The sequence below is a fragment of the Gopherus flavomarginatus genome, chromosome 9 (genome assembly GCF_025201925.1).
Source record: "Gopherus flavomarginatus isolate rGopFla2 chromosome 9, rGopFla2.mat.asm, whole genome shotgun sequence".
NCBI classification, from domain to species: Eukaryota; Metazoa; Chordata; order Testudines; family Testudinidae; genus Gopherus; species Gopherus flavomarginatus.
In genome coordinates this window covers 70,249,145-70,274,763 of record NC_066625.1, presented here as the reverse complement: position 1 = coordinate 70,274,763, position 25,619 = coordinate 70,249,145, and the positions used below count along the sequence as shown (strand labels likewise).

General features: G+C 40.3%; 2 protein-coding genes across 3 annotated transcripts in view; one reads left to right on the top strand and one right to left on the bottom strand.

The window, feature by feature from the left end:
* Positions 1–14,695, top strand: part of SCG3 (secretogranin III) — a 39,870-nt gene extending 25,175 nt beyond the window's left edge. For both annotated transcript variants that reach the window (XM_050966912.1, XM_050966913.1), the window contains 2 exons: positions 5,386–5,466; positions 11,385–14,695. In XM_050966912.1, the coding sequence (XP_050822869.1) occupies positions 5,386–5,466; positions 11,385–11,503 (200 nt within the window). In that variant the 3' untranslated portion in view covers positions 11,504–14,695. The remainder of the gene's footprint in view (positions 1–5,385; positions 5,467–11,384) is intronic.
* An 8,722-nt stretch (positions 14,696–23,417) lies between these two features.
* The window catches only part of LYSMD2 (LysM domain containing 2), a 38,680-nt gene continuing 36,478 nt past the window's right edge, over positions 23,418–25,619 (bottom strand). The window contains exon 3 of the mRNA XM_050966924.1: positions 23,418–24,244. Within this exon, the coding sequence (XP_050822881.1) occupies positions 24,196–24,244 (49 nt within the window). The 3' untranslated portion in view covers positions 23,418–24,195. The remainder of the gene's footprint in view (positions 24,245–25,619) is intronic.

Here is a 25,619-nt window from a genome sequence, read left to right as displayed (position 1 = left end):
TTGATGAACAATCAGAATTTTCCATTGAACACAGACATTTTTAATAAACATTTTCATTTAATCAAAAAACAATTTCCCATTGATGGAAAATTTTCAACAAGCCCTAATATTATTACAATTCCGTTAATGCATATGTGACCTACTCTTCTGAAATGCACCCAACACTGCTGGGCGGCAGACCTTCATGAATTTCAATTCAAGCTAGTGAATTCCCTAGTTCTCCACTGCACTGTGAAGTTCTCTTTCTTTATATATTCTTTGACCCCCTAAACTGATTGGAATTGCTCAGGCCTTTGAGATAAGCTGGCACTGAGTAATGACAATTCTAATTTAGCACTTTGGCTTAAATCCAGCAGTCTGTATTCCCTGCCACCAATCCTCTAAACAGCCTGGAATTATTTATTAGTATCCTTAAATTACTCTAGTGACTGAAATGGAATATCAGCAGCCTCTTTATGCAAGAGCATAATTCTGGGTAAGTAGATGAGATACACGTACACATTGAGGGAAGAAGAGATCCCTTAAATGTGAATGCAGTATAGTCACATATATATTATCATTTAGTACTTGTTTAAGCAGTAGACATGGTTGGCTCCATGGAAAGCAGAGGAAGACAGTCTCTCTGCCCTGAGAAGTTTCTCAGTGCCAATTCTTTGTTTAAAATGTATTTTAAAGAGCATGGATAGTGGAGCCATGTACAGGGGAGTCCATAGGAATTATATTGTTGAGGCCAATGAGAGAGCAGGATTGGACTTTGGTCTGTTTTGAATCCCAAAGGTGCTCAGAAAAGAACCAGAAATGCTTATTTTTAAATTATGAAAATAAGACACTATGTGTTTAAAATAGTATTTTTTCTTTTCTAAGATTTTTAACCCTTTGCAATTTAAGGTTTTTAGGAAGGAATGAAAGAAATTCATACTGAAGTGATTAACAGCCTGTCATAAACAGATAGCTAAGGGTTAATGTCTCTTTCACCTGAAGCACCTGACCAGAGGACCAATCAGGAAACCGGATTTTTTCAACTTTGGGTGGAGGGAATTTTGTGTCTGAGGTCTTTTGTCTTTTGGTCTGCCTGCCTGTTTTCTCTGAGCTTTGGAGAAGTAGTTCTACTTTCTAGTCTTCTGTTTCTAAGTGTAAGGACAAAGAGATCAGATAGTAAGTTATATGGTTTCTTTTCTTTGGTATTTGCATGAATATAAGTGCTGGAGTGCTTTGATTTGTATTCTTTTTGAATAAGGCTGTTTATTCAATATTCTTTTAAGCAATTGACTCTGTGTTGTATCATCTTAATACAGAGAGAATATTTGTATGTATTTTTCTTTCTTTTTATATAAAGCTTTCTTTTAAGACCTGTTGAAGTTTTTCTTTACTTCAGGGAAATTGAGTCTGTACTCACCAGGGAATTGGTGGGAGGAAGGAATCGGGGAGATCTGTGTGTTGGATTACTAGCCTGATTTTGCATTCCCTCTGGGGGAATAGGAAAGTACTTTTTGTTTCCAGGATTGGGAACAGAGAGGGAGATTCACTCTGTTTGGATTCACAGAGCTTGTGTCTGTGTATCTCTCCAGGAGCACCTGGAGGGGGGAAGGGAAAAAGGATTATTTCCCTTTGTTGTGAGACTCAAGGGATTTGGGTCTTGGGGTCCCCAGGGAAGGTTTTTCAGGGGGACCAGAGTGCCCCAAAACACTCTAATTTTTTGGGTGGTGGCAGCAGGTACCAGGTCCAAGCTGGTAACTAAGCTTGGAGGGTTTTCATGCTAACCCCCATATTTTGGACGCTAAGGTCCAGATCTGGGAATAAGGTTATGATATGGTGTAGCAGCGGTTACGGGATAGACAGAATCCAGAAGCCAGTGGAAATATTTTATTTTTCTTTTCTCTGCTAGGGGCTTTTTAGCAGAGAGAAACAGTTGGTTTTAAAAGGGAACCAGAGAGAATTTTTTTTTCTGCTCTCTCTGGCAGTTTGTGGCTTGCATGTTAAGCGAGAAGCCATTAAGAGACTGTTGAGGGTCTTTTGTCATGCAATAGCCCTCCCATTAGGAGGCAAGTACCAGCACTTATATGCATGCAAATAAAGTGGTTTTTCTGGTTTCCCTTCATTGAACATTAGCTAGAGAGAGAAAAGGAAAAAAGCACTGTTGCTAGGCAGACTCCAGGAGGGAACAGAGCCTGCAGTTCAGAAGATAAACACCGGAGGGCACCCCAACACAAGAAAACAGGAACCATGACTTCTAAGGCAAAAATTGGCGCCGAAGAACAAATCAAAGAAGCTGAACACAGGCGACAACTGGAAATAAAACAAAAAGAGATGGAGATGAAAGAAAGAGAAGAACAGATCAAAGAGGCAGCCTACCAAAGAGAACAGGCAGCCAAAGAGGCAGCCAAGGAGGCAGCACACAAAAGAAAACTAGAAGAAGAAGAGGTGGCCTACCGAAGGAAACAAGCAGAAGAAGAGTTGGCCCACCGCCGAGAAATGGAAAAGCACCAAAAAGAAATGGAAAAAACAACAAAAAGAGAATGAAGAGAAGGAAAAACAGAGAAAACATGAACTGGAGTTGGCAAAAGCCTCCTTAAAGAGGCTTGCTTGCTGACATCTGTAAGGTCAAACTATCATTAATTTAGTCCATTATCTGCAAAAAAGTATCAATTAATTTATTAAATTGGTTAATGACCATTTTATGAATGATTCTTAAAATGATTCTTTAGCAATCCCAATGGCTGCGTGAAGATAACTCATTAATGTAGTTGTGATTGCAGTCTGTATGCAGCTAGTGTATTATCTGGTAAATATGAACCTCCCTCAAAGGATGCTACTAGCAACAGTACTATTTTCTCATTTTGTCTCCTAAAATGTATTTTATTTTGTTTCATACTATTCCTAAACTTCTGTACATAGGCCTTGATTCAGAAAGGTACTTAAGCATGTGCCTAATTTTAAATACAAAGATCTATGTGCCTAACTGAATTGTGGCCATAATCCTTTATTACAGAATCTATAGCCTACATCAGAAATCAGATCAAATGTATTTTAATACACTAATGCAGTGGGATATTGCTTCTTTGCATCTGTGGCGTTTTAGTGACCTAAGATCATTGGTGCATTCAATATTCTGCATTGGTGCATATTGATTTCTCCAATCTGTGTTATGAGAAGCTGATATTGAAAGGAAGTGAGTTGTCTGTTCTACAGAATGAATCAATTTGGACGGCCCACTGTTAGACAGCAAGGGTGCTTTTAACAACCATTGTCCGCATAAGCATTTGCCTTTTCAAAGTTATGCAGAACTTTATGTTCTGCAGCAAATTAGCAGCTCAGAGAGGAAAAAGAACATTGATACAGGTTATCATGTCAGCTGCCTCAATGCAGCATTTAATGTTGCATACAATGACAGGTTAGCCTGACCATAAGCTACTCTTTCCACAGAAATCCATAGTAAATGGAAAAAAAACAATTCAGCTGGCGTACCACACAGAAAACAGCATGTCTCGCCAGTGTGTATTTCTGACATGGAATGGCCCAAAGACAAGCACAAATGTACTTTTAGCTAAATCTCTTGTGTCAAGGCATTTCCATAGTGCCCTCACTATCATGTTTCAACACCTCCCAAGTACTTAAATAGAACAGCAAGGATTTCTCTGCATACATTCCTTCCCTCGCAGCTTGTAGGAAAAATACTTTGATTCCTTCATAGGATTTTTTGGGTGGTGGTGGTTTGTGTGTGTGTATGTGTGACTTACTGAGGGAAAGCTAAGTTTCGCATGTGTTCTGCATTTAACTATGAGAGTGGCAAGCTCCAGGGTCATTTGTATCTGTTGCTGAGGTGAGAGTTCTATAGTCTAGTTACATCTCCCATGGACGGTCTGTCTCTTACACTCACAAGCCTCCTCAATGGTCAACAGTTTCATTGTTCCAGTAGAAGGTAGCTGTCATGGGAGGCTGTGGTTGCAGAGATGGGTGATTTGTTAGGTAACTGAGGTCAGTCTTATGGAGGACTTAGAATATCAGAGCAGAATCATTTAAATGGATTCTATGTTCACTGATGAACCAGTACAGACGGTGATGAACCAGGATGATATGTTCATGGCAACCTACTTGCCAAGCTAGCAGCTGCTGTAATTTGTATCAGTTGGAGCTTTTTCAGCATATGTGGTTTCATTGCTAGATATAACGAGTTGCAATACTCAAGCCTAGAGGTCACAGTTCATGAGTCACCATGCCTAGGCTGGCACCCAGTAGGGTGAGGTGCACTCTTATAGCCAGAGAGAAGTGGGTATTTTTGCTGCTGTGGCTATTTGAGCATCCAGTAGCAGTGAGAAGTCCACAACTGCAGAATGGAACTTAACAATCTGAGGCAGGGTACCCTAGCTAGTGGTGGGATGTCTATGGAGGATGTATCCAGTTTGGGCCAGATTTTGCTCTCAGACCTTCACAACCACATTCAACTCAATGGACCTGCACAGGTATAAATTAAATCGGAATTTGACCCTTTGTCTCTTCCTCTAACATGCTTTGCTGTTTCACAGACTGACTTCCTTCCACGCTAATTCTGCACTCCTAGCTCAAAGGTTTCAGCATATTTACTATTGTATCCACTTATTGATGGGATCAGACATGCACAGTAGGCAGTAACAGCCTTCCACAAGCTAATCGCACTAGTCTTTTCCAGACAAATATGAGCATGTTACATCAATAAGCTCTAGCCAAGTTAAGAATTCAGAATCCATTATCTGTAACATTCCCTTCAGGGCCTTGTTAGGTAATCCTTGAACTAATTTTGACCTGTGTGCTCTTGGGGCTAAAAATAGACACTATTTAAAAATTCAAAATATAAAGGCTCTAACAAGATTCTATAGTTTTCATGCTTTCTTTTTCTCAGCTAATACAGTGCCTTTGTTTCAGGTTGTAGGTTTTTTCTTATGCCGTTTGGAACATCACAATCTTACATTTGATGGCACTGACACCAGTCAGTAGAAGAGGTTTCTGATGTTTTTAGTATGTGAGCTGATGCACAAAGCTTTCAGTCTTATTAAAATCATACCCCAGTGTCTTAACACTTTAATCTTTAACAGCTGTTGTGTTCTAAACACCACAGACTGACCCCAGTCCATGCATGCAATAGCTCTGGAAATCAACAGGAGTTGCACACACAAATCAAAGTGAGAAAATGGCCATAAATTCATATCAGAGCTCACTCATCCCTCACAGACAGGATCTACTAGCTGTGCATGGGAATTTTTCCCGAATAAGGATGACAGGGCTGGTCCCTTAAATGGAAACTAAGAATAGTTTTAATCTGCCTTCACTGTAATCAAGTTTTCTCAGTTAAACAAGCTGCATCAATCATTGATGAAGGGTGTTGGATTTGTCTCTCATCTGTTCCTCAAGGGAAAGCTGAGGCGTATTTGGAAGCCATCAGGAAGAATATAGAATGGCTGAAGAAGCACAACAAGCAGGGAAATAAAGAAGGTATGAAATGAATAATCTTGCACATGTGGGGTGGATGCTATTCAGATTACAATTTGTTTTATAAATTACATCATATAAATTAGCCTGATGAGCTGAGCTGAATCATAGAAATATAAAATTTGAGACTATGGACATGTCTGGATCACAGCCTCATAATTAATAATGCTAGGATCACTGTCAAGTAGTCTAGGCCCAAATGTAGGCCTTGTGTACAAATTATAGAAACAGTCTGTTATAAAGCTCCATGATCTTATGGAAATATATTTAAATATTGCACTGAACTATTACAAAATATAAAAACTAGCCTGTCCAGACTGGCCCGGAATAAAAAATTGATGTTGACTAACTTGGTAAAAGTAAACTCCTTACGCCCCCTCATCTCCCCATCTAAGCACCCACACACCAAAATCCAGAGGATAATAAGTAAGCCTTGTAACATACATTTAATGTCAGTTCTACACCATGAGATCAATAGAAGTGTTGTAAGGATTATTTTTTTAGCATTCATGAAGAGGATCTTTTTAATATATGCATGCAGCTGTGAGAACCCAATGGCATTGTGCTAGTGCTGTGCATCCCATTCCAAGTAGCAGGAAACTCTAATCCTGTAGATTTTGTTTCATAAACGGTCAAGGTGAAAACATCTAGGAATCGCATCTGCAAGATAAGAGCATTATGGCGTTATTAATTGCTCCTAGGATTGGCTCTAAGGGCACTGTGCATCTTTCACATGTAAAGCTCTGTAGAAGAGGAACAGTGACTGAAACAGCTGCTCAACCTTCCTTAGGCTGGTTCTCCGATATGTTGCTTCTCCTAGGAGATGGGGCTGGCAACAGTGTGGAAAGGCTGGGGAGGGGTAGAGGGGCAGAGGGGCAAGGGCAGGAATAACAGGACCACTTGGCTTGTCCATGTAATTTCCTCCCTCAAAGCATCATACAGAACCAGCATCCCAGCTCTTGTCTCAGCCCTGGTGCCACTGGCTGGATTTCCACCATCATCTTGTCCACAAGGCATGGTGGGGGAAAGTATGTAAAGCATTTGGAAAGGGAGAGGAAGCTCTCCACCACCAGCCAAGGAGGAGCAGGAGTTGAGACTGGGTCTGCCCCACATTCTCTCATCAGCCCCTATGTGTGATGGAGTGTAACATGGGCGCTATTTAATCAATGCCTGACTGCAGCGTGACACATTCATTTCCTTTGTTGAAGCTCAGTAGAAGATGTTTGGACTGACCAATAATGACTTACTTTTCTCACCTATAACTCCTTTCCTCTTAAAATCCTCTCCACGTAACCCACAGCAACAGTTATAGTTGGTGGCAGGCTTACATTTTACTGTAGAATGTTCATGCCAATTCAATAAATATTTCCATTTATCAGTGTGTTTGTTACAGCAATTAGCGTTCAATCACATGGGATTGTTTTCTGTTTCCCATTTCCTGAGCAGCCCCTCACTCCTCTTCACAGTAACCTTTTCCCCAGCATTACTGCAAATTGAAAATGACTGCGACTACAGATATAATAGCATTTTATCTGTCTGGAAAAGCAGTAAGATGTACTGATGTGAATTCCTTAAATTAATGGATCCACAATGGCAATCTTGAACATCATTATATTTTATACTATTAGGGCCTGATTCTCATTTATCCTTAAACTATAAATAAATGAGAATCAAATCTTTAATCTCCTGATGCTTTACCCCTTAGCTTACCCTTTCTATACTGTGTATTCTGGCAACTGCTCATTCAAAAATCTAGCAGTGGTGCTAAATGGAGTACAAACTGAGTAAGTTTATCCCAGGCTGAATCATACAGGGCCATAATCCTTCACTTCAAGATTATGTGCTTGTCAGTCCTTTGTCTACTTTCAAACTAGCAAATTGGACATGGTGGAATAATACAAAAAGTGATTCACAAATACATTTGTGCACAAACATGGCACATTTGCTCCACTCATGGGCCTGTATTAGTAATTGCTTGTGAGTATTTGGATGAGTCAGCTTACTTGGGAAAAATATTTGCAAGTCCAGAATGTTTCATGAATTTTAACCGAAGTGATTATTCATCTGAAAATTCCCTCTGGGACTTCATCAGCCCTTATTTGCTATTTGCCATTTTTCTGTTTAAAAAAAGTCAGTCATCAAGTCAGGAAACAGAAACAATCCCATGTGATTTAGGTGACCATTAATAGAAAATGGGGCTAGATTTCTGGCCTTATTCTCTTCTATAACCAAACTTTGCTGAGCACAGGGGAACAGGCAGATCATCAGGGAGCCAGTTATGGCTTCCTGATGCTGTGGGCCCATCTGTGCTGTCTCCAGCTCTGGTGGGAGCTGAAGACCCAGGCAAATTAGTGGAGTTACACTTGCATAAAATGAGCAGTGCAGACCATTTTTTGAATGCACTATCCACCTTTGAGATCTGTGCTCTTAGGGCCAGATTCTCAGGTGGTGTAAATTGCACAGCTCCCAGCCCTTAAGGTTGCCTTCTTTCTGATTAACTCTATATTAATTTTTAGTCCTCAGAAACATAGCTGTGAGTTACCTAATTAGTATATGCAAATCAGCATATTTTGAATTGTTCACAAAATACTTAGGTAATGAGAGAGCCATCAAATTTCATAACACTCACTTTCACCATTCATAGAGTAGAAAGATTTCTACGATTATTTTTAGGAAATACCACCAATTGACTTTATTTGTATATGCAAATTAGCCTCAGTATAATTTAGTATGGCCATTTCAGAGTTCAGTGTAATGTTTCAGATGTGGGTGAAAGATGATTTTTTTGTTTACATATTCCAATGAGGCGTAAAGAAATATTGTAATATTGCAGTTAATAGGCATATCACATGGCTGACATATGCTGAGTTCAAGAGGAAAATACAATAATGTTGCCATTTTACATATGCAAATTAGCCAAAATTGGATAAAATCTTCACTGTTGCAATTTCAATTAGCATTTAATTAAACCATCAAATTTCCATGTAATTGATTCTGTAGTTGCAAATATTAATGTAAAACAAGAGTGAATCTGGGGGGGTTGGAAATTAAATCAATGGGAATTTTGCTTGAGTAAAGACTGAAGAATTGGGTATATTTTCATCACAGAGGCATCTAAGACTTACATTAATGCTAATGAGTTATCTGCATATTAAAAACCAGAGCCTTTACTCTGCTCTGGCTATTTTGCCATGTTCTGGTCATGCAAAGCAGCTGTAAAACCAGCAGATCTGGTCTCCAGGCATTTCCTTTGACTATAGGAATCCTCAGTTGGCATAGAGCCACTATGAAGGCTCATACACAGCTTTTCCACCCTGTCCCCAGCATAAAGGTGCATGCATGTCCTGGGAAAAGGGAACATGGCTGGGGCATCCATCAGTCCTGCTGACCTCTAGAATTAATGCTGTTGAGGCTACGTTCAGCTAGGCATTACTTAGAGCAGCCTCAGGGCTGCTCTATCTTATGCTGAGAACTAGATTGGTCTCTGGCAGGCCCTCAGCTCATGGGATCATAAAAACTCAAAGCCATCTTTGCCCGTCCCATGCAGTCTTGCACCAAGAACAGCTTAACAATACTGCAGAGTGTCTCATCTGAAGAAGAAGTACTCTCTTAAAAGCCCAATCCTGCAGCCTTTACACATGCATTGCTTCTACTGGGATCAGTAAGAGTTCTCAGTGTATAGTGATTGGCTTCACAGACTGTGTGTTTAATATCTTCCATGTTTTGCAAGGACCTGGCTTATATATTCTTAAATGCAGGCCTGTCTTGTGTTACTTTTCACTTTCTGCAAATTAGTCTGCTCATTCTCAACTTTGCTAAATGTTTTATGATAATCTAGTTTGTCTCCAGAGCAAGAAGTTATGGGATTAGTATTGAAACCTAATCTAAATGTGAAATTTGTGCTAACAGGGCACCAACTCCTTTTATGTGTATGCAGTTAACTATAGTATCTGTTCCACATTAAGAAGAGAGCATGTCCTGTCTCTGGCCAGTTCTGCTGTCTGACATGTATGGACCACATTCAGCCCCAGTGAAACTTCACCGGTCATATCACTTTCACAGCAAGGCTGCATTTGGCCCTGTCATTTGAGCAGATGTCTTAAACTAGTGCTGTCAGAATCATTACCTTGATAGCCTGCCTTATCCACAGCTCTCACAGAAATTTTCCAGGAACTACAGCCTTTTAATATTGACGTTTTAACACAAGCCAAGATTATAAAGTGTTCAGTCCTTCTAATTTAGGTCCACAAGAAATGTTCCATGTCAGGTTGGTCAGAGGTAAAGTGTTACTGATAGCCATACCTGCAGTATCATGTTCAAAAGGGGAAGGTTTGAGGCAAATAGAAATGGTTAATAATAAATAAATAAGACTATTATAATAAATATTTCTCACTTCCCTTTCGTCTGAGAATTTCACAGCACTTTACAAACATTACTGAAACCTCACAGCTCCGCTATTAGGTAGGTAAAGCGTTATTATAGCAAATGGGTACACTGAGGGAAGGCTGGATTAAGTGATTTACCTGTGGTCAGTAACAGACCATGTAACACAAACCAGGAGTGAAATCCTGGCCACATTAAAATCAGTGGCAAAACTCCCATTGGATTCAGTGGGACCAAGATTTCATCCCAGGAGTCCTGACGCCCAGCCCCCTGCTCTTGGCACTGTTATCATTGCACTGTTACCACTGCCCCAATAATTAAGTCTTTGCATTGCAAAAACTGACTTGCATAAATTCATCTGCTTTTGAAAGTGTCCCTGCACATCGTCCCTCTTTACTCATTCAACCATTACAAGGCAGAGAAAGGAATTAGGGTCTATTGTGCAAATAGTGATAGTCAGGAAGAAGTCCTTAAATCCATATTTATATGATAATACACATTTGAACAAGTCACAATAAATTTTCTATGAGAATTCTGATGGCTCGGTGCATGGACTAAATAATTCATACTGTAAAAATTAAAGAGGAATACATTTCTAGGAAAGATATTCATTCATTTAAATTAACATAAATCTTTAGAACACTGGTATCCTCCAGACTGCCAGCCATTGATTCTTCCATTGAATCTTGCCTGTGTGTGTGCATTAGTGTATTATATCTGATGTCAGAGATAAGATTGCCCACTGGCTGCTCAGGGAGAGTTTTTCAGATTTCTTTGCACAATTGGTGCCTAAAGCTACAGTTCTTCCATGGAAAGGAAGAACAAACCTTCATAGCAAGGTTTTGTTCAGTGCTGTTCAGCCTGTGTTATGCTGTATAGATGCAAATTCTTTGGTTTAGGCTCCTGTGTTTATCATTTAGCAGTGCAGCAGAACATGAAAAGCGTCTTTCAGTTCTTGTGATGTGGACTGGCACATACAGACAACTCACTGCAATATTTTTCAAATCTGGAAATTATTCTTGTAGCCTGCCAAAGCTGAATAATCATATCCTTTCCTCTTAGTCCCAGTGATTTGATTTCTTGAATTTCTTTCATCTGTTCTCAGGAAGGGTAGTTGGCATAAGCAAAAAGCTGTCAGAGAGTTGAAGAACGCAAACTTTGGTTTTTTTATGGGAAACGGTCAGTTTAATATTTTCTGTGAAGTCCATGATAACTGGGAACATAATAGGGCCTTAACAACAACTGCAAGCACAGACTTCCAGCACATTGAACCACTGGACTGAAGGATGATCTATGTTTAAAAAAACTATTACAGAGCAAGAAAAATAGATGAATAATACTTATTGTGTCTCACATATAAGAGGACTTTGCACAAGGATGTTTTTTATTACTACGCCAAGATTCATTTGTAGTGAGTTCCATTCTTTCCCAGGTGACAGAGAATGGACTTGGTGGATAATGTTTACAATTACATTGTTTCATAGTTGAAATAGCAAAGCGGGGAAAGCTCATGGTGTTCATGAATTCCTGTTTTGCAGATTATGATCTTTCAAAGCTGAGGGATTTCATTGATCAGCAAGCTGATGCTTATGTGGACAAAGGCATCCTGGACAAAGAAGAGGCGGATGTGATCAAGCGCATATACGGCAGCCTGTAAAAACACAGGAAGGATGGTGAAGTCACTTGACTGCCCAACATGTAGGAAACTATAGTATAGCTTCACCCACTCCTAGCTCAGTGACCTCAGATTTGTTATTTTGAGGTTATCATTAGAAAGTGCTCTGTTTGCATTGTACTGAACCTTTTCTAGGCAAAAGCGAAGAGCTCTATTGCTATGTACACTGACTGCATACTGTATTTTCCTACACACAGATATCAACCCCAAAGGCTGAATTATGACATCAAATTTATACTTAACAGGGTAAACTACAAAACGTTCTCTTTGACATACTATCTGCATTTGTTTGCTCCGGTAGAAAAGCCAGGTGTTTTTGAAAGAAAGTTATTTTGACACTGCATCCTTCTGCTCTCACTCCGTTAGCTTTTCAAAGATGCTACTGTATGTATTTGTAAAGGGCATTATTAGAACATGAATGACAGTTACTAGTTCTACAAATAAATATTTGAAAATAATTTCCGTATTAAAATTGTCATTAGCCTCCATATTATTTTATGTCTAGAATGTCTTATTTTTAAATCATTGGTGTATCATCATTTTTCCTGTCACTGTTTGTGTTTGCACATTCACTGTTACAGCTCTTTGAGTACTTGTGCCATTAACTAACTAATGTATCTCTGACACTGCAACTGCCTTTCATATAGGTGGTACAGGAAAGAGCTGAAGTCTCCACTGCCAGCCATGGTAGAGAACCCTTAGCCGTTTTGTGCATCCTTTGATAACTGTCAGTTCTCTGTGCATGTGTAAATAGCTGCATTCTTGATGTGAGTAGCCTGATAGCAGTGTGAATAGCTTTGAATAGCTAAGTAAAAAATGTAAAGATAATTAAATCATTTTGAGGGGATCTTGCAATTAGAGATGTGCTTAGGAACATGTGGCTTTAATGATCAGATGGACTTTAATGGGAGTGGCAGGAGTGCAGCATTTCTGAAAATCAGGCCATTGGTCCATTTATTGACCTCTGAACTGTAGTGGGTGATATTATTTCCTTTAGCACTATGGGGAAACACTCTCTCTCTCTCACTCACTCTCTCTGTTGTATGTAAAAGCGAAGGCAAAGCAATGAGTTTTGAATTTAGTTCTGGCAGTTCTCAGGCTTAGCTTTTGTGGGATTAAGTGAGTTCTCTAGTCTAGCTGCTGAGAAAATTCTGTCTCCTGCATTCATTGGCCTCCTCCTGGATGGTTAAGATTAACTCCCATATGACATTATTTTTAAAATCCAGGATGTTCACTTGACTGCCTGGAGACTATAGGTAAATACTTGTCTGGCTGTGTAGAGAGCTGTGGCTGTACGATATGCCCTTGATCACCCCAAGGTCTGTGTTAGCGTCACATAGGGAGATTACGTACTTCCTTATTTTCTCAGCACTCTTGAGAATTAGAAGGAAAAAGATCTGAACTACATTTTGCCTGGCGGCCAGAATGAACTCTGGCCAATTGCCAGCATAGTGCAAACACCTACAAATGTTACTAGTAGCAAACTTCAATCAAATGTTATCACAATGAGCCATAATAATATGTGCATTAGAAGGCTGTTGGTGCATGGATTGATCAGTGCCTTCAAGCATCCAAGAAGCGCACCATACCCTGCTTAGATGCACCCTGGGGTGGGTTATTGCTTTACAGTTTTGCTCACTAATTATAATTTAAAAAATAAATCAAAAAGAATATTGAGTAATGTGAGCCGTGTACCCTTCTGCTATGAAAAACAGTACCTAGTGGCAGCATAAGAGAAAATTATGGTGAAAAGGTTCCCCTGCTATTTCAAATGAACATAGGGGGGTATTCCTAGCCCTTCTTCTCTCTTTTACTTTTTCCTTTTGTTCGCCCGCTCCCCATTTTAAGGTTCCCTAGACTATTTAGACTCCTTTTTCCTCCTCATGCCCCTCAAAAGATCAGTTACCCTTTGCTAGCAGTTCGTGGCCCACCACCCACTTTCTTGTTTGAAAACCAAATTGGAAATATTAACTCGTTTCCAATTGGGGGGTTACAAGAGAAAGCGGGTTAAAAGTGGCTGTAACTCTTGGCACTTTGGGAGGCAATAGCACATCAAGACTGTAATCTTTTTACTTTACTAATCCAGACTCTTCTTCTTCCTCCTTACAGTTGCTTCCTCCCCCCTGCCCCCACCACTTTCCCCTCCCTCCCTTGGTTTACCTTTCTTCTTCTGTCAACATCATGGGTCCCAGAATATTTTTGAATGATTTTTCAAGGATGAGATCCTAGCCGTGTATTGTCAGAAGCTTGCACAGGGGTGTGACATCATAAGAAAGGCGCGGACAGCCAATAACATGTGACTAGTCTACAGGCAATCACAACAGACCTGGTCCAAAATTATAATTCACAATTTTAATGAAACTTTTTGAACGTTTGCAAAATTATTAATTTTGACCAAAAAGGGATGAAATTTTTGAGGAAATTGTTCCAAAAACGTACATCCCATTGTTTGACCAGCTCTAAATGACAGTCAGAATCTCATTCAGTGGCCCAGACTCCTGCTGAGTACTCACTCGCCCGTGTAGTCCCATTGAAGTCAACATGAAAAGCTGAGTAGATAAGCATTTTGATAAGCACTACTTTGGTGAGTAGGTATGCATTTTTAAACCATTGTTTCTGCTGGATTCATTTGTCCCCCAGACAGCTGGTCCAACTTGTTATGTGAATGTTTCAGCTGCTGGTTCGATTGGTGGCACGTCAAGTTCAGGCAGTCACGTCACCTTTCATAATATGACAAGACAGGGCCAGCCTGATGCATCATCCTATGCTGCAGAACAGCTGTGGCTTGTGCTAAATGAAGGTCAGAGTGATCTGAGCTATAAGTGGTACTGCAGGTTAATAGCCTTTTATGAATGCAACACTTGCAGCACATTACTTGTTACAGGGCACTTGGTGGAAATCAGTAGACCATGTTCTGCCAACATTTTCTGTACTACTACTACGGGAAATATTTTCCATCTTTGCACATCTCTAGTTCTAATACCACAAAAGAAATTTGTCTATGTTGTTCTGTTTATATCTCCGCTGGATGCATCAAAAAATCCTTCACTATCTAAATTATCACTGACAATTGTAAGAAGTACAAAATATACAGTATTCACACTATGAGCTTTTCTATTAGAATATTGTTTCTGATACTGTACTTTATTAAACATTTTGCTACAAGCTACAGCAGTTGAGGGTGGTTTGTTTTTTCTTTTGAAATGGACTAAATACATCATTCCCTCTGACTGGCTCTTGAAGGGCCCAGTCCTGCCTCACTCAATCAATAGGAGCTTTCTCATGGGTATCAATGTGAATTTCGTAGGCCCCAGTAATTGAAGAATAATGTTGGCTGGAATTATGGGCTGTCTATCACCCTCTAAAGTCAATGGGCAGACTTCATAGCGTGAGCCCTACATCCAAACTTCTGCCCACACTAGCATTGGGCCCAAACCCCAAACCTTTTATCTGACACACCCTGTCTTTGGTGATCTGAGTCAAATGGAACCTAGTCCAAATCCCCCTGAGATTTTGATTTTACAAACCCTGACTGAAAAAGTGTTTGCAAAGCTGAAGTCAAAAATGCCTGGTTTGCTCATCAGAAAAGTACAACAAAACTAGAAGTGTTTATACACGCTGCTCTTCACCCCCACCAGAACTTTGGTCATTCACATCCTGAACCACTGCTCAGGTTGGTGTTTTAAAACTGATGAGATTTTGCAAAACCAGCCTGCAGCTTCCTTGATCCATCTCTGATCCAAACAAGGTCTTCGTATTGTCTATCCCTATGCCACTCACTTTGGTTCATGTAATTGGGACTCTCACATGTCAAATTTTTTTCTCCCTTCATATATAATTGATACAAATACAAGGACACAATAGTATCTTCCCAAGCAAATAAAGTTAATTGCATGTGCAGTAACAATAGAGGCATAGTGAGAAGCAACAAGGACCATACAAAGAGAACAGTCCCCTTGAAACTGTCACTCATATTGACTGATACAAGGACAGCCAAGGTCCTAACACATAAAATGTTTCAGGATCTTAAAGAACCCTTCCCTCACCAAATGCAGAAACTTCCTCCTGCAGTAGCAATAAAGAGCCATTGCTGGTAAGCACCAAGTCCTTTCATTTATTTTCTGTTTCCTGGGGTTCAATATATTTAAAGTATAGTTTTATTACCATTTAGCTATCAGGGTGTGTGCTGGAGCAGCTGCCTTCTGTGCAAGTCACCGAGCATTCAAAATGACGAAACGCAACAGTAATATGTGATAATCACGGAGCAGTTCCACGGGAGGCCTTTATTTCGAAAGCACAGGAAAAGCCTTGACAGTGCTTCTAATGGGAGAGCACCAATTTAATTCATTTTATGGGAACCTTCACTCTGTGTGGCAGAAGCCTCTGTTTCACTGGCATAAAAGGATGTGTACAAACAGTATACTGAGGACCTCACAGTGAAACAGTTTTAAAATGAACTTTGCACACACTCGGTCACAGACGTATATTCACATTTTAAAGTATGAAATATAAAATACAGCGACCTGAAAAACCAGCAACAGACATCATCTGAACAGGGCAAATGCTTTATTTTATTTTTTTTCAATCCATTTTCAAAAAGGTCAGGCCAAAGAAAGTGAATGTTTGCCATTTAAATAAATCTAAGACATTAACAGGCTAATTGTGTAACATACACAGATGCAGCTTCTCAGCTGGGGTTAATTCATTTGGCATAGCCCCAGTGAAGTCAATGGAGTGCCACAGATTTACACCAGTTCAGGATCTGGTCCCCAACCCTAAGTTCAGGTCAAACCTTGGGCCGTGTAACAGAGTGCATTCTGACCCTTTCATGCTATCTATTGGTCAAGCATACCCTACTCCTGCTTCATTGTGGAACAAGGGAATTCTGGGATGGCTAGTCCCATGAGGGACCCTGGGACTTGTAGGCTGCTGCAAGGCATGCTGGGAGGAGTGCCAGAGAATATAAGGAGCAGTTTTCCTTCAAATGTCAAAGAAAAACAAGGAGAGAGCAGATCTGGGGTTTGGCTGTGCACTGAGAGAGCAGGGGAAGTTATTCAGGAGGGGCTGTTGAAAAGAATCTGTCAAGAGGCAGGCTGAGAAAATGGGAGACGGGGGCAACACAGCAATGGTGTGGTCTTAAGGCCTGCTGTTGGCATGGGGGCTTGTTTCATAGGCCTAGGCCAGGGTGTTCAGTGACTATGGAAGTCCCATTATCAGGGCTAAGAGACTGTTACTTCTGCACCAACAAACTGCTTAGCCTGCAGAGGGCTGAAGGAACTGTTTTGTTCTGGACTCTTTGGCTACCCCTGAAGGAATGGACTTCTGGCTTTGGCTGGAGGACCAAAAGCACCCAGAATACCCCCAAATGACCCTGCAACAGGCTGGAAATTGAGGCACAGCTCCAAGGGAGAAACTGAGACCTGACACTGAAGAGGTAAGAGCCTACTACAGGCAGCCATCTTTTGAATAGCTTTAGACTTCAACGCTATTACCAGGAAAAGCTCTATTTATAACTGAGTGTTTAAGTGTCAGTATGGCAGAGCAATCTTGGCACATATATGCCCAATGCAGCTAAGCACACAGGCCAGCTTCTAGAGTCCATACAAAACTTGTATCATAAACCTAGTCCCAGATTTGGACCTTAGCGTCCAAAATATGGGGGTTAGCATGAAAACCTCCAAGCTTAGTTACCAGCTTGGACCTGGTAAAGCTGCCACCACCCAAAAAATTAGAGTGTTTTGGGGCACTCTGGTCCCCCCAAAAACCTTCTCTGGGGACCTCAAGACCCAAATCCCTTGAGTCTCACGACAAAGGGAAATAAACCTTTTCCCTCCCCCCCTCCAGGTGTTCCTGGAGAGAGACACAGAAGCAAGCTCCGTGAATCTAAACAGAGGGATTCCACCCTCCCCGTTCCCAGCCTTGGAAAACAGAAGCACTTCCCTCTTCACCCAGAGGGAATGCAAAGTCAGGCTAGTAAATCTAACACACAGAGATTTCCCCCTGACTTCTTCCTCCCACCAATTCCCTGGTGAGCACAGACTCAATTCCCTGGAGTCCCCACTAAAGAAAAACTCCAACAGGTCTTAAAAGAAAGCTTTATATAAAAAGAAAGAAAAATACATAAAAATGGTCTCTCTGTATTAAGGTGACAAATACAGGGTCAATTGCTTAAAAGAAATATGAATAAACAGCCTTATTCAAAAAGAATACAATTCAAAGCACTCCAGCAACTATAGACATGTAAATACAAAAGAAAAAAACAATAACCCCCTATTGTTTTTATGATCTCTGTACTTACAACTTGGAAACAGAAGATTAGAAAGCAGGAAATAGAAATCCCCTCATAGCCGAGAGAGAGTCAGGCAGAAGAACCAAGAACAAAGGACTCACACACAAACTTCCTTCCACCCAGATCTGAAAAAATCTGGTTTCCTGATTGGTCCTCTGGTCAGGTGTTTCAGGTACTTTTTTCCAGGTGTAAGAGACATTAACCCTTAGCTATCTGTTTATGACAACTTGTTTCAGAGTAAATGGGAGTTCTGAGGAACAAAGACTGTAGGATCAGCCCCAAAGGGAGTAGCCATAGTTGTGTCCTCACCAGCAAACCTTGCAGCCACATTTCACTACCAGTTGTAGCATACTCAGGCCTGAACCCTATCAGGCCTGAACCCTATCTGCATTATAGCTTCCACTGTTGCTACCACTGGTGATGCAGTCAAGGACCCAGATAACATCTTCAGTTTACAGGATACCTGGATAATACAGCAGGCATGACGCTCTATTACTTTGCACCTTTGTTTCGCTCCTCCCACTGGTGAAAAGTGAGACTAAAGTACTACAATTTTTCTCTGGTAGTGAGTTTCCCCCACCACCCTCATGCTCAGAGATGTAAATACCTACCTGGGGCGGGGGACAGTGGAAGATTAAGCCAACTGAGCTCTTGGGAAAGACAGGTTGAAATTAAGGTTCTAGTAACATTCTTATCTCAGTTGTACAGCTGGAATAGCTGTAGTAACTCCAATGATTTAAGTGTAACTACTCGGGATTTAGCCAGGCATAACTGAAATCATAGTCTGGCCTCCCTTCACAATGCATGAGTGCAAAATTCCCATTAACTTCAGTGGGACCAAGAGTTCATCTCAGTACTTAGCTAACTGTTAGCTGTGAATGTGATGGATTGGACCCCCCTTCTGGGATACCACCTGATGTACTGGGATTTCACTGAGCCTCTCTTGCTCACCAACCTGGGTTCCCTCTCCCTGCGTATTTCCCCGAATAAGGCTGTGTCTACACTTGCACAGGTGAAAATAAAGCTTTGGTTTGTGTACTCACTTAATTCCTTAGGTGTCAGTGTTTCCACCAGTAGCACTTCCATCACCATGAGAGCAGCACTCTAGGGCAGCTATCCCACAGTGCAGCTCTTCCCATGTTGACAATGGGTCTTGCGGGAAATGGGGGGGGGGAGGGTGATCACGGGACAGTCTGGGTCCCTGCACAGCCTCCTCGCCCCAAACACTGAGCAGCTCCAACAATGAGGAGTCCTTGTGGCACTTTAGAGACTAACACATTTATTTAGGTATAACCTTTCATGGGCTAAAACCCACTTCATCAGATGCATGGAGTGAAAAACACAGTAAGCAGTATAAATATTACAGCACACGAAAAGATGGGAGTTGCCTTACCAATTGGGGGGGCAGTGCTAACGAGGCCAATTCAATTAAAGTGGAAGTGTACTATTCTCAACAGTTGATAAGAAGGGGTGAATATCAAGAGAGGGAAAATTACTTTGAGCGTTAACGAGGCCAATGCAATCAAGGTGGATGTCACCCACAGAAAGCCTTGAAAGGCAGCTACACAGGTCTCTAACTTGAGACTTTGAAATGCACCTTTTGATAAGTGTCAGAACAAATGTCTGAGATACTACCTTCTTGGGAGTGAATGGAAACACAGCCCACTGCAAGGGGAGGTTTTTTTTCTGGTTACAAATTTCAGACTTCCATTCTTTTGCCGGGCTTGGTGTAGTAACTAAATCTAATTCAATTTAAGAGACAACACTTTCCAAGTGACATAATTTTAGGATTGATAACTTCTCTAAGGCTTCATGAGATTCTGTTTGTGCTCTTGTTAGTCCATGATGGCATATTGTAGATAAAATTTCTCTCCTTCCCCTTCTATGTTAGTTTTCATAGTTTCACAGTTATCCATGGGGTAATAGGAATGTGAGTAAATTCTTTTCATGGTTGCAGAGAAAGTCATGAAAATGACTTCAGTGTACCCTAAAGACTGAAACCAGAAGGCAAATAACCCCAAATTTATTATTGGTAAACTATTTTTGAACATTTTGGGTTGGCAATATTGGATTTTGTACAGTCCTGTCTGAGACTTGCTTCATGACCTCCCTGTCCTTAGAACTGATTCACTGCTTATCCCTTCACATACAAATTTAGACAACCAGTATAAAAATTGGGTTACTTACTGTGCTTGAAAGTAACAACCTAAACACCAATTCTTTGTCTCTTGTGAAGATTAAATGCAACAGAAATTCTAAACAGGTAGAAAAATGACTGTAGCAAGAACATAAATAAGATTCACAGAAGACACTGTAAAAAAATTCAGAACTGAGATTGCAGCTAATATCAGTTCATTCAGAGCTGGCTGGCTGGCTCTCTCCATGCCAAAGTTTCAAGCATGCAGCCCATACTAATGGGAATCTACATCAATACATTTCTATTCATTTTTAAAGCAGGTTTTTTATAGTATTGAATTGCGGATCAATGAAGAGCTTGAGTTGACAATACAATGTTAAATAAGCCTATCTAGTGATACATTCTACAGTATTTTTTAAATAATTAGTCAAAAGAAAAACCCTCTCAAGCCATGAAACCTAATAAAACTCTCAACAGTTGCCTGCAGCTCCAAATCTAGGCTAAGAGCTTGGATCAATTTTAACACTATCCCTAGGGAGTCATATGTCTGGCAATTCAAAATCCTTTTACTGGGGAAAACAATGGGATCATCACCTTTCCTGGAGCACAACAATTCTGATGCTGTTTCCACTTTTGCTGTTCATTTAAAATAACAGCCTAATTTCCTTTAACCTCAGGTTGAGCAGTGACAGCTTTCTTGCTCCCATGAATCTTTGCATCAAGCACATCCATTTCTGCAAAGAAACTTTTTTTCTAGAAAGAAGACTTGAGGGGCCACACATAGTTCAGACACAATGCTGTAGAGATATACAGCCCTTTAATTCTAACACTGACTCTCACAACGCAAGTGGGTAGAGCATGTTAGGTGTTTTTGCTTTTCAGCTTTGCAGATATGAATCCCAACGTTCAGTCACAAGTGAAAATGTATTTGTTCGTATCCTAGGCCTCACTTGTGCATGCAACACAATGACATTGTTAAGAGTCTTGCCTACGGACAGGCCCAATACTAAAATAGCACAAATGTTTTTAGGAGTTAAAGAATTTTTTGACAGAAAAACTGTAGTATGACATGTAGTATGAGGGTATGTGTATCAGCCATGGCTATGCTGGTGCTCTGTGTATGTGTATTTGAGGATTACTCCCAGCATGCATTTGTAAAGAACAAATCATGTCAAACTAATCTGATAGCATTCTTTGATAGGATAACGAGCCTTGTGGATAAGGGAGAAGCGGTGGATGTGATATACCTAGACTTTAGTAAGGCATTTGATACGGTCTCGCATGATATTCTTATAGGTAAACTAGGAAAGTACAATTTAGAAGGGGCTACTATAAGGTGAGTGCATAACTGGCTGGATAACCGTACTCAGAGAGTAGTTATTAATGGCTCCCAATCCTGTTGGAAAGGTATAACAAGTTGGGTTCCGCAGGGGTCTGTTTTGGGACCGGCTCTGTTCAATATCTTCATCAGCGACAGATGTTGGCATAGAAAGTATGCTTATTAAGTTTGCGGACGATACCAAACTGGGAGGGATTGCAACTGCTTTGGAGGACAGGGTCAAAATTCAAAATGATCTGGACAAATTGGAGAAATGGTCTGAGGTAAACAGGATGAAGTTCAATAAAGATAAATGCAAAGTGCTCCACTTAGGAAGGAACAATCAGTTTCACACATACAGAATGGGAAGAGACTGTCTAGGAAGGAGAATGGCAGAAAGAGATCTAGGGGTCATAGTGGACCACAAGCTTAATATGAGTCGACAGTGTGATATTGTTGCAAAAAAAGCAAACGTGATTCTGGGATGCATTAACAGGTGTGTTGTAAACAAGACACGAGGAGTCATTCTTCCGCTTTACTCTGCGCTGGTTAGGCCTCAACTGGAGTATTGTGTCCAGTTCTGGGCACCGCATTTCAAGAAAGATGTGGAGAAACTGGACAGGGTCCAGAGAAGAGCAACAAGAATGATTAAAGGTCTTGAGAACATGACCTATGAAGGAAGGCTGAAACAATTGAGTTTGTTTAGTTTGGAAAAGAGAAGACTGAGAGGGGACATGATAGCAGTTTTCAGGTATCTAAAAGGGTGTCATCAGGAGGAGGGAGAAAACTTGTTCATCTTAGCCTCCAATGATAGAACAAGAAGCAATGGGCTTAAACTGCAGCAAGGGAGATTTAGGTTGGACATTAGGAAAAAGTTCCTAACTGTCAGGGTAGTTAAACACTGGAATAGATTGCCTAGGGAAGTTGTGGAATCTCCATCTCTGGAGATATTTAAGAGTAGGTTAGATAAATGTCTATTAGGGATGGTCTAGACAGTATTTGGTCCTGCCATGAGGGCAGGGGACTGGACTCGATGACCTCTTGATGTCCCTTCCAGTCCTAGAGTCTGAGTCTGTGAGAACTGTGTCGAGAACCAAAGGACATCTCCAATAGCACCATGAGCACTACGTTTGCTCTCAGATTGTAGCAATGAAAGTTACACAGCCATTAAATGACTCTAGTGTTCAATCTTTACCCACGGTCTCTATTCCCTTTTCACAGGTTAGTAGATTGTGATTTCCATATTTCAGGCAGTTTAAAAGCATGTATGCTTTAAAGACAAAGTCAAGATAGTGGTGAGATTTTGTTTATCAACGTCACCTCCCAGTCCCTGGGCAGTTTTCTTTTCTAGTACTATATACCATATCACTCTGGATACCTAGAGATTTAATGCTATCTGAGAATGAAATCTTGCTTCATCCCCATCCTCAGGGAGCACATGGCAGTTCTGCATTGGACAGCAGAGATCAAGGACCCCACAATTCCTGCTTACTGTAAATCAGTGCTATAGGGCAGCACAGAAAAGGAGTTTGAGGAAGAAATGGAGAGCTACCCTCATGTAGTATGAGGGTATGTGTATCAGCCATGGCTATGCTGGTGCTCTGTGTATGTGTATTTGAGGATTACTCCCTCACCTCACCCCACCTCCTGCAATCTTTTGCATATCTCTGCACAAAGTATGTTTCCTCAGGCTCTGTACAAATGTCAAATTTGTCCTTGTGAAGTAGATGTAGCTACTTCAGTTTCTAGCTTTTAGTGCAGATTTCCTAATCACTGGCCCTCTTGATGGGTTAGTGAGAACATCAACTACTTAGTCCTAATTAAGAAAGTGGCCAATTTCCCCCCTGAAATAGACTAATTAAAATGGAAGCAATTTATATGAAAAGGTTTAGGCCTCCCCTATCATATTTCCAGTCCTCTAAAGATTGCAAAAGTCCTCTAAGTAAATGAGAAGCAAGAACCTGCCAATTTTGATATTTCAGTGTAAAATTAAAGAAAGCTGGGGCAAAGAATCTTTGCAACTTCAGAAAGCTGGATTATTACTCATATTGAAGCAATAAAGACCACACACTTTTTGCTCTGAAATTCCCATTTAAAAATTGATGGAAAAGTCCTAACTATATTGGATTAGTGAAAACCCAGACAGACTACGTAATGAAGAATAGTCATTTATTATGGGGGTTTTGTTTAATAAAATTACACTGAAAATATATTTGCACACAAGAATACACTTATGAACATTTCAAATGTCACTATAACACAAAGAAAAATACCTCTTACTATAACTTTTTCCCAAAAAGTTTGCAAACAAATAGTTTATTTTCCCTTAAAGGCTTTCTTTACCCAATCAAAATCGAGGGCTAAAATTAATCCTTTACAGGAACACACAGATGTTATTTATATATGCACACTTAGACACACACAACTTGCTGCAGGCAATACTTCTGTGGCAAATTTGCCTGCATTGGGACTGCAGAATAAAGATGTAAATATCATAAAATTTCAATCATTTTATATTAAGTTTGCCAGTAATAAGTGTAACTTTCTCCATAAATATTTAATCAAATAATCTCACACTTTATCTTAAGTATTTACAAACTGTATACTAAAGATCAATGCATCCTGCATAAAGGTGACCTCAAGGATATACTGTTGCTACCATGCTACAATTTACACAGAAGAAATCTGAAGGCAATTGCTAGTTTTAGAAGGCTTACACCTCTTATTGATATAATTTAAGGAAATTAACCTGCAGAAGGCAGAAGAGGTCAAATAATTTCAGTGCAATTAGTCAGTGAAATTACCCATTCATGACTTGCAAAAAGTACACCACTGTAATCAGTCTGAAAGGCTTGCTTTTGACTCAATTATTTAGTTCTTTAAGAACTGTATCTTCATTCCATGTTTGCAGGTCATCATGTGTCAGTCATCTACTTGTGATAGGAAGAAGTTGCATAGGGACTTTCCTCATCCTCCTCTCTGTAGTGGGGAAAATGAACATCACAGTCAGTTTAGGAAGATGTATAATTGACATACGTCTCTTTATCAGGAAACTGCTGTCATAAAGCAGACACCCACACTTATCCATGAAGAAACACAATGATCTCACCACTTTCTACAGCTGTAGTTACATTGCTATGTATATTGTATAGTAACATTATAGATACTAAGTAATGGCTTCAACAAGAACATGAAATTGAAAGTAGGTTAAAAAAAAAAGCAGTAGCAGCACAATACTCTTCATCATCATCACCTGTGCTAGGAAACAGGAATGGTGAGCTAAACTCTACACTCATTACATCCCCAGTTCTGCAGGAAGCAACATGAGGGACACGTGAGTGCAGAACGTGTCCCATTTTCAGTGATGTTGCTCTCCCCTGCCTTCCCAGATCACTGGTGTGAATGTGAATATTCTCAGAAAGAGGATGTTGTACATTATTATTGTAGGAGTTTCTAAGCACTAGTGTAATACAGCTGGGATCCTGGTGGTAGGTACTGGGAAAACACAAAGTAAAGACAATCCATGCCCCCAGCAATTAACAGGGATACCCTCTAAGGCTATCCAACATTGGGAGCAGGAAGAAGCAAACCTGTAACCCAGAATAATTAGCTGAGCAAAAACCTCCACCCTACTCTGGCCAGGTACTGAGCTGGCCCTCTACCTCTATATTATTTGCAGACCAGGGCAGAGGGATGAGGTTTAGCTCCCCTGCCCCACACACACACACACACACACTCTCTCTCTCTCTCTCTCTCTCTCTCTGTGCAGCTGGCAATCAGAGAAGATGTGAGATATATTTTAAGCCCTGTAATGCTGTCTAGTCCAAGTATTCTTTTTACTGGGGAGAACAGGCTGAAAGGTTACATTCAAAAATCAAAACCCAGTCTGAAGAGTAAATTATAGACAAAGACAACTGTTTCAATGATTTGCACAAACCCTTACATCTAGAATCAATTTGATTATGAGGGGAAAGATAGCTCATTAAAATTTTGACCCATTTTACTTTGCTGGTAAACATAGTAGACCTTGTTAGTTTTCAAATTAAAAATGCAACAGCAGCTAAACAGGATATGAGTGGAAGATCCTGCAGAAGAAAATTCCTTACTATTTTTTTTCTGTGCTCCTTAAAAGGAACAGACTATAGGACACTTCAGAGTCTTAATTTCCCCCCCATCCATTTGTATCAGAATTGTGTAATTTGTGGCTTACGTGGAACTGATTGTATTTCAACTGGAAACACTTTTACTAAGGAACCACGTATCTTTAGACTACACAAAAAATGAAGGAAATTGAGAAAGAGGAGTGTCAAAGCAAACCACCTGAAAGGCCAGGAAATTGGTATGGCTGTCATTT